Source organism: Rhododendron vialii, chromosome 7a (assembly GCF_030253575.1).
Source record: "Rhododendron vialii isolate Sample 1 chromosome 7a, ASM3025357v1".
Classification (NCBI taxonomy): Eukaryota; Viridiplantae; Streptophyta; class Magnoliopsida; order Ericales; family Ericaceae; genus Rhododendron; species Rhododendron vialii.
Window position 1 is genome coordinate 11,198,675 of NC_080563.1, and position 9,694 is coordinate 11,208,368.

Here is a 9,694-nt window from a genome sequence, read left to right on the forward strand (position 1 = left end):
TATAATGTTTTTTTAAGATTTTGTATTATAGAACTGATAAGCACCCAATAATGCATATTCTTGGTGCTTAAGTCCTCTAGTATATTGTGTTTATACATATATGTTGTCGTTTTTATGCGATATTGCACGTAAGATGTGTTTTTAGTGTTTTCAGGTAATTCGTATAAATAAGGTGTGTTTGAACGCCAATGAATGCTCCGGGTGCAACTAAGTACTCAAGGCCACGTGCCACCCCTTTGTGGTGCATGGAAAGATGGTTTGGAGGTTGTTCAGGTCGCCCAAGGGTCAAGGGAATTGAAGGAGAAGTGATGATTTCACCAAAGTAATTCACCTTCAGACCAGCTGAGGGTAGAATCGTCATAACTTTTGATGTACAGACTACTTTTGATCTAAACCACTTGGGTTAGAAAGTAGACTCGACAAGCTTTCCAACGGTCCAAAGAACACCTAAATCCGAGTTCGGGAGTGTCCGGAGCGAACCTGTGAAGTTTGCCCAAAAATCTGTCAAGCAGGTACCGGTACTGGACAACCCCCAGTATCGGTATTGGGTGTCCAGAGATCATTTTTTCAGCTCGTTGAAGCCTCATACCGGTACTGGGATATTTTGGGAGACTTTTTGGTCCTTTGTAATTTAACTTTAGATCTCTATAAATAGGCTTGTATACCTTTTATAGAAATCATGGCCATTTCTAGTCTTTTTTAGGCCTAAGTCTTTCCTTTTGCTTTCTAAGAACTCCATTAATGTTATTAAGCTTTTCAAGTCATTTCCTTCGAGAACACTTTAAGGTAATTGTTGTTTGTTAATTTTTCACTTATTAAAGTTGCTTGTATGGACTAGATCTTTCCTAATATCAAGTTTATTTTCGTTTCTTACGGTTAAATCTTATGTCTCTTTTTTCTAGCATGCTTTCTAGTCTTTTCATTATGTATAAGTAGTCGATTAGGCTAGGCATCGGGGTGAATAACACCTCATGACTTATGTTTATCTTGTCTTTCTCAACTCATGGCTTGAAGTTTGGCTTGTAAAATGAGAAGGGTTTGCTTTTTATGTAACAAAATTTGCCGATGTTAATCTCCGGTGATCATGTGCTTGCTCACATGGTTCCGGAGCGATATCTCGGTTCATGTTTGCCAAAAGAACTAAAGAGCTCACTTGTTTTCCAAACTACACTTCTAGTCTTTTATTGGTTTCATAGCTAAATCTTCCGGTTAATAGCCTATGCCGTGCGATTCAACCGAGTTTTCGTTGAGAATGGTTAGATATATAGCTTAAGTTACGAGTGTTATGAACTTTTATGCCTTGCCGCCTTTAATTCTTAGTTAAAACTCATTTTTTAGTCTTTTTCATAAGGATATTTCTCACATTTCAAAAGAAAACTAAAAGTTGGCCGCCTAAACGCCACAAACCCTTACATCTACAATCCGAATTAGCTATAAAGATTATCTCTGTGGGTACGATCCCGGATTTTCTGGTATTTATGATGACAACGACCTAGCTTTATGCTCAGGGTAAATCAACTTATTTCAATGGTTAGGTTGTGGTGAAGCAAAAACTAATTCAGATTTATCAAACAATATCCATATTTGATGTAAAAAAACATAATAGATAAAAAGATATAGACAATATTTTGAGACCACCCAAATAGTGAAAAAACACTTAATTTGGGACGAAGGGAGTACTATTTTATGTGAGAGATGAGACCCACTCAACTTTTACAGGATATTGAACCCTTTTTTAATAGTTTTACATTCCAATAGTTTACATGCCTAATAAGAGTATCCAGAATGGCATAATCAAAAGTAATATGTTTCTGAAGTTGAATGTTGGTGCAAAATATGGGTTATAATGCTATAATTGAATTTAGCAATCTCCTTAAAAATAATCAAATTTCAGGCTTTGTATATATAACCATAACTAGCAACCTTTTTGTCAATAATCAAATTTAGTGAATCCCTCATATTCTCAATCAAATATACTCATCATTACATAAAAATGTTCTCTCTTTCCCCCCTCACAACAATGTTTTAAAAAAAAAAAAAGTTTACTAAAAAAAAATTTAACAAAAAAATTGTATTTTTTTTCCCATTATATTAAGTAGTTATTCACATCCATCATGATAGAGCTAAAAAAACTTCGAAACGGAATCCTTACTTGAACTATCATACAAATTTGAGCTATTCTTGGTAAGTAATAATGTTGATTCTCTCCATTTGAAATTCATAGCAATTCAACCGAAGCCTTATTGTATATAATCACCAACATATAACTATATAAGTGTGTAGTACATAGACAATTGTATCAAGAGAAATTTAGACTTGTCACCAGTTATGCATTTGACATTTTAGACTTGTCTAGACACTTATTTTGCAACCTAAAGGAGCAAATTTCACTGTTATATTGTTTGCTGAAAGCATCGCAAGATTGGCTGTAACTAGAATTTGGTATGACGAGCTTCTCGCTGCTAATTAATGTTAGTGCTCTCCCATTGTATTTTTCTCAGACCACTTCGGCAGAGAGAGATATGGTTGCCTTTGGGAAAAAGTTGAAGGAAAGACAAATTCAAGAATGGGGAGGGTATGTTTTTATTTGTACTGGTAATTTGAGTTATTTTCCATCGCTTACAAGTACCACTGATATTTCGTTTTGTGTCATCATAATTCTTATCTTTTGCATGGTCAATATGTACGTAGATTCATGTTTCTGGGTGTCCTGATATATAGGTTTATTTTTTGAAAAATAAGAAAAGAAAGGCTCAAGTATCGAGCCATTGGTTACGGATAATTATTTTATCATGGAAGTTGATGCACATGCTAGAGATGTTACACTTCGTGTACGCTATCAAGCTATAACTAACCTATCTATGATTTATTCTTTGATTGGCTACCATACGTCTCTATTCGCTTATTTTTATTTTTGAGCAGTGTGCATTGAGGCTAGTTTATTGTCGAGTTTTGCATGTTCCGCATAAACACTTTTGATGTGTTCTTAGTTTGTTACTCTTGCGCAGATATTACATCAACTACAAACTATTGAAGAAGAAAGTAAAACAATATGCTCATGAAATTGAAATCGGATCGTTAGATCGCCGGCGTGTTGTCAAGGATTTTTCAAGAATGCTGGATATTCAGGTGTGCTCTTGGGTATCCTTATGTTGGCTAATTGTTTTTTTTTTTTTTTTAAATGTACTTGTATTTAATCCAAGTACTAAATTGATCTTCATGCAATTGTTCCCGGGTATTGATGGATATATACTGCTGAGTTCCAATAGGTTCCTGCATTAATATAACCTCTATGTTGCTTAGATTACGTATGATTGAGGATCTCGTCCCGTATCACAGATAAAGGTATCTGTTGAGTATTCAGTAAATGGGTCTTGATCTTGTCATAATTGCAGATTGAAATGATCGTCCTTTTTCTCTTGGAACAACAAGGTTTGCTCGCAAGCAGGGTAGCGAAGCTAGGCAAACAACAGGATTCTCTTCGAGAGCAACCAGATATATCCGAAATAGTATCTGATGATCCAGGGGAAGCTTATAGAGAAGTGGGGCGAGATGTTTTAAAGCTTCTGTTTTTTGTTGAGATGAATGCAATTGGTATCCGTAAGATACTCAAGAAGTTTGACAAACGATTTGGCTATAGATTCACTGATTACTATGTCAGAACTCGTGCTAATCATCCTTATTCCCAGCTGCAACAAGTTTTCAAGCATGTGGTAATCATTCTCGATCGATCGTTCACTCTCTATTTGCCCATTTCTTGTTGTTTATTTTGATAGGTGCTAGCTAGAACATTACTACTTTTCACCATTATATACTCTTTCAATTAGCTACAGTATGACCTCGATCAATATCGGTTCAAATACATTGCTGAATATTCCGAATCGTGCTCAGACCTTACGACTCTAGTTGTGTGATCGGTTCAAATACATTCTAATTAAAATTTGGATTGTGGGACTCGTCAGGAATCTAGAGTCTTGGACACGTCTGAGAAATGAGGGGATACGCTGGGGACACACATAAGGACATGGCGTGGTCACTACGGTTATAAAATGATACACCAACCGGTCATAAACTCATTCGATAGGAGCCTGAAGTTGGTATGCATAACTAAAATATCATACCCAAAAAAAAAATTGCCTTGACCGCCTTGCCCACGTTCCATTTTTTTGAAAGAGTATATAATGGTGAAAAGTAGTAATATAATGGTCTCTTTTTTTCTTTTTTTTTTTATAGGTGTTAAATAGATAACATTACCGAACTAATATATGCACCAATTTTCAAACACAAACATTGTTCACATTGTGGGTAATGTTATTTGAAAGGAAGATACTCTCAAAAGCATTCAGATATAATAACACTAGCTACATGGTCTCTTGGCGTTGGATTGATATATGTTTTAGCCCTTAATAGAGCATAGTTTGAAAATAGATTTGCGTAGGAAGCGTCGTGTTGTTGACGTTGTATCTTTGGCAAAACACAAGATGGAACTGGTCTCTAATATTGGTTTGTCTCAGCGTGCAAGTAGTTTACTATGACACTGTGATCTCACAATATCACACTGAGGTCTTTTTAACAGGGGTTAGGGGCTGTTGTGGGGGCGATATCTCGCAATCTTGCAGATCTTCAGGACCGTCGAGGGAGCTCCTTATCCATTTACGACGAGCCGGCTCTACCTCTACAGGTGTTCCCTTAAATCTAGCCACTGCGATTTAGTCGTTGTTTTCATTGTCATTATATTCGTCAGGTAGCTAGTGTAACATGCATCTTATACCGAGTTCGATCGATCACCTGATCAGTATTTGAAGATTTCTTACTACTGGCTTTCATCTGCAGGATTCTGTTATTGTTTCCATAAAAGCAGCCGTGGACAGATTAGCCCACTCAACAAACTTCCTTGATTTTTTGGCTAGACATCGGTGGGGAGTTAGCAGGGAATGAATTAGTGGGTTAATAACAAATTAGCAACGCAATTTACTTTTAGTGATTTGTCAAAGTATATATTAATCAAGGGTGCATATATGCATCAGAGGCTTCTTTTAAAGAAACACAAATTAACTTGTTGATTAATCATCCCAATAATTGTCACTACAGCAGTACGTACTGAAGAGGGAATCGATCATGATCAAAAATTAAAGGCGTGGTCACTGTCCAATGACCCACCAGATTTGGTGTGGTATTGATGCATTGATTCAAATGTCTGTTTCATGGGTATGGAAGTTCTCTAAGGGTTATCTTGAGTGGTCTGTATCTGTTGGTGCAAATTCGTTGTAGCCTTTGAGAGATGATAAATACGGAGTGGAGTGAAGTGGAGTGGAGTGGAGTGGAGTGCAAAGATGCTTCAAGTCGCATTACATTGTCGCTGTCCTTAAGACGATATTCGCCCCCATCAATTCGAGCGAATTTGGTGTGCATCGGGTTACCGTGAAGCCATCTCCAAGATAAAATGAAGCTCAGTTTTAAACCGTTGTCTAATTGCCTTATGCACTAACAAAGAAAGACCTGAATACCTTCGGATTTTAACAGTCCGCCAAAAATAAATATGAGTAATAATTCTAAAGAGAAATAACAATCAGACTTGTTCTGATTATCTCTCTACCAATTGGTAGAACCCATTGCCCTTATGTAGGCACGGATTTGTTAGCTAAAGATCACATCTCTTTGATTAAACCCAATAGCCATGTCTATTTATAATAGTTATGTTTATTCATGCATGTGACCCTAATAGTCATACCTTTTTTGTTTGATCACGCCTATTCATTTAGTCTAAATAGACACATCTTAATTTTTTGCTTAAATTCAATGTTCACATCTATTTATTTAACCAGAATAAATACGCCTTTTGGATAAAAATCGTTCACACATAATTATATTTAATATTCATTAAATATTTTAGAAATGTTCCAACAATATCATCACTCCGAGACCATATTATGGCCATAAATATATTTTCTAAACGCAGTAACTTCCGCTCATGCAATGCTACCATCACAACGTTATAAGCAATTTCGAACACAATTGCACCTTAAGTCGTTTGATGCATATGAATCCACATGCATTGAATGGCTTCAGACACAGTTACACAGTTGTTGTTTGAAGTTGTATTTTGATTTTTTATCTCATGAATGGCCAAGGATGGGATCAGGGGGGGTTTAGTGGTGGCAACCGCCACGACAAGAATTTTAGAAAATGCAATTATTATATGTAAAAAAAAAAATTATGCCCAGCTTATATAGTCTCGCCACTACTAGATTTTTTTAGTATACATTTCGCCACTGCTAGGGTAAAATCCTGATTCCGTCTTTGTGAATGGCGATGGCAAAACAATATTTCTTATTTAAGCATAACATGCATTGAGAGTTTGAAGTTTCCACTTTCGACTACCGGCCGTTATCTTCCAATGATTAGGATTCGTTTTGATGATTGAAAACATATATATTTTAAAACTTCTTGATAACATTGATCACACCATCCTATCAAAAAAAGCCATTGATCACACTAGAAATCATGTTGTTTGAATACAAATCGATACCTCATCGAAATACATGTCTTCTTTTTTTCTTTTTATTTTGTAGAAAATGAGCTGGGCACACTAGGTTGAAGTTCATTGAACCTATTTTTTCGAAAAACAAATATGTTCCGATCAGATAGTTATTGGTATCCAAATAACATGATCTTTGGCATGAGAAAAACAAATATGTTCCGATCAGGTAGTTATTGGTATCCAAATAACATGATCTTTGGCATGATGAATATTGTTGACGAGTTCTAAAATATGATCGATTCTGATCTTTAAAATGGGATGTTAAGGGCCCTCTAAATCCACCAACCATATGATGCAAGACTACTGAGAGCATCCTCATCTCCCTCTCTATTCTTCTTGGTGGAGTAGCGAGCAAAATACTAGAAAGTGAGTTGCACTAGTCTCGTGCCTTCCATGCTACTTTGCAAATTTTGTTACAATTCCTTGTTGCAAGAGGCGATGTCCTATTCACAAGCTAAATATTGCTTCGTCCCATCCTGGATTCAAATCAACCTGGACATAGATTTGTCCAGATACCTCTCCAGAATTGTTGACCACATGCGACACGATTAATCAACTTGCCCTGAATTGTTTTTTTGAAACTTTGGGTTATCTTGAATGGTTTGTATCTGTTGGTGCAAATTCGCCAGTTGCTGATGAAAGAGGATAAACACGAAGTGGAGTGAAGAGATGCTTCAAGTTGCATTACATTGTCGATGTCCTTGAGACGATATTCGCCCCCATCAATTCGAGCAAATTTGGTGCGCACTGGGTTACAGCGAAGCCGTCTCCAAGATAAATAAAGTTCAGTCTTAAACCGTTGTCTAATTGCGTTATGCACTAACAAAGAAAGACCCGAATACCTTCGGATTTTGCGAGCCCGCCAAGAAAAAATATACTCTCTCCATCCTGATTTGTTTGTCCATTTTTAGACTTTGCTTTGTCCCAATTTATTTGTCCGTTTGACCTTTAAATGGATAAAATTTCATTTTTGCCTTTACTTTTTTGAAATAAAGTAACTTTTCAAAAGATGTGAAGGGTAAATATTAAAAAGTAAACTACTTTTAGGTGTAATCATTATGCTCCATAAATAAGTTAGATTCCCAATATTGGACAAATAAATTGGAATGGAGGGAGTAAGAAATAATTCTAGAGAGAAACAACAATCAGACTTGTTCTGATTATCTCTCTACCAATTGGTAGAACCCCTTACCCTTATATAGGCACGAATTATGACTATTAGTTAAAGATCGCATCGATCTCTTTGATTGATCCCAATAGTCATGTCTATTCATGCGACTCTAATAGTCATTCATACCTTTTGGTTTGTACTGTTTATGCATATTTGTTAGCACAAAATATCGCAACAAAATATTAGTACCATTAGTGTAGCACAAAATATCGCAGCAAAATATTAGTACCGTTACTGTGAGAATATTTCTTTTATATCCCTTCGACTTTGACCAAAAATTCATTTTGGTCTTTCACCTTTCAATTTCGGCATAAAGATACTTCGACTTTTCAATTTTTTTCAATGTCATCCATAGGGATATATACATATATACACGAAAAATAGAGTGTTTTGATCAAGCACCCTATACACATCGGATGCCGTTGATTCCTGCGTTGGCTCACTCGTATTTTTTTATAGAATTTTTGGACAGCTTAGATCTGCCGTCTGGTGGCCGGAGACGGCCCGACGCAGGACTCAAAGAAAACGGATTCCTTCTAAAGGATGACATTGAAAAAAATTGAAAAGTCGAAGTATTTTTATGCAGAAATTAAAAAGTGAATGATCAAAATAAATTTTTGTCAAAGTTGAAAGGATATAAAAGAAATTTTCCGTACTGTTTTATATGTGAGATGAGACCCACTTAACTTTTACAGGAAATTGAACTCTCTTTTTTTTTAATAAGACCCACTAAACTTTTACGGTACATTCCAGTAGTTTCCATGCCTAATTGTTGCTTCATCATCAAACGAAAATGTAGTAGTTGGCTCGACCTGGACAATGACATGGCTACATTCATTCCAATTGTTCTCTAGTAGTTATCTCTAATTCACCATGTGCTGTTAACAGCTAGCCAACAATAATTGAATTAGCTTCAACTTCTACAGTAGCAGTATATTGTAATTCCACAAACACCCCCCTATTTTCACAAGCACTGTAATCATATTACTGTCTTATTTATGGAGGTACTGTAAACAGCCTGTTTACAGCACCAATCAATCACATCTGTTCAAAAGTGTTCTCGATGGTCCGGAGTTTAATGAAGTTTAACTCTTCCTCGGAAAAGTTTCATTAACATCTCGACCGTCCAATACACTTTTGGACGGTCACAATTGAGTGCTGTACAACACCTCTGTAAACAAGATTTTCTCATTACAAGGAGCTCGTGGTAATTACCTCAAAGTCATGATTGGTAAAAACTAAAAACTACTAGTACTAGAAACCGTCCACTACATGAAAAATTAATTATTCGATGCTACTGGAGCAGCGACTCTATTTTCTCCCACATAATTATTAGGGCAGTCCAATTCTTATCCTATTTTTGCTGCCCCCACTAAATATTGTTTTCCTTCGGTTCCTCGAATGAAAAGAAGATTTCGGATGAAAAGAAGATTTCGGATGAAAAGAAGATTTAGTGGATGTAGCAATGTTTTGTGTCATTTTCTTTTCTTGTCATGGGAAATACTCATTTTGGCAAGTATTCTCTAAATAATGTGATCTCGGTATGTCTGCAAGTATCTCCAAATAATTTGATGTGGATAGCGTTCGTGTTTCTAAGCAGTTTTTAATTAGTACAAAAAGAAGTAATTGCGGTGTCACAGACCGATCCGAGAAGCTGGCGTTAGACAGTGTTGGCTTGGGATTTGATTTTTAACTTTGTAACCATAACCAATGTTGGTCAAATCATGTTGGGAATGTTCAAATCCGGTTGCTGGTGTTGCCTTTTTTGTTTTGGTAATTGCTATTTGTTGGATAGGGTGAAGCTTTTTGTTTGACTCCTTTTTTGAAAGAACCTAAGTTGTTGGCTGCTAAATTCGAATACTAACGCTGATAATTGCTCATTTGAACCCTGAGAGCCGTTTATTTTATAGGTCTCAATATGTTTAACATTCACCTGCAAAATGTTAGGTTGATCATGAATCAAGTTACTCAAAAAGAATCGT

The 9,694-nt window shown here is 36.0% G+C and overlaps 1 protein-coding gene across 2 annotated transcripts; it reads left to right on the forward strand.

Moving 5' to 3' along the window:
- Positions 1-200: 200 nt before the first annotated feature.
- LOC131331839 (SPX domain-containing membrane protein At4g11810-like) lies at positions 201-5,070 on the forward strand. 2 transcript variants are annotated; one of them, XM_058365780.1, is made up of 6 exons: positions 201-786; positions 2,502-2,575; positions 3,009-3,129; positions 3,396-3,713; positions 4,577-4,681; positions 4,834-5,070. In XM_058365780.1, the coding sequence occupies exons 1-6, from the start codon at positions 742-744 to the stop codon at positions 4,936-4,938; spliced, it is 768 nt and encodes a 255-aa protein (XP_058221763.1). In that variant the 5' UTR covers positions 201-741; the 3' UTR covers positions 4,939-5,070. The 2 variants fall into 2 exon arrangements, with proteins under 2 accessions (XP_058221763.1, XP_058221764.1); XM_058365781.1 differs by having other exon boundaries at positions 3,396-3,776; positions 4,196-5,070.
- The last annotated feature ends 4,624 nt before the right edge of the window (positions 5,071-9,694 follow it).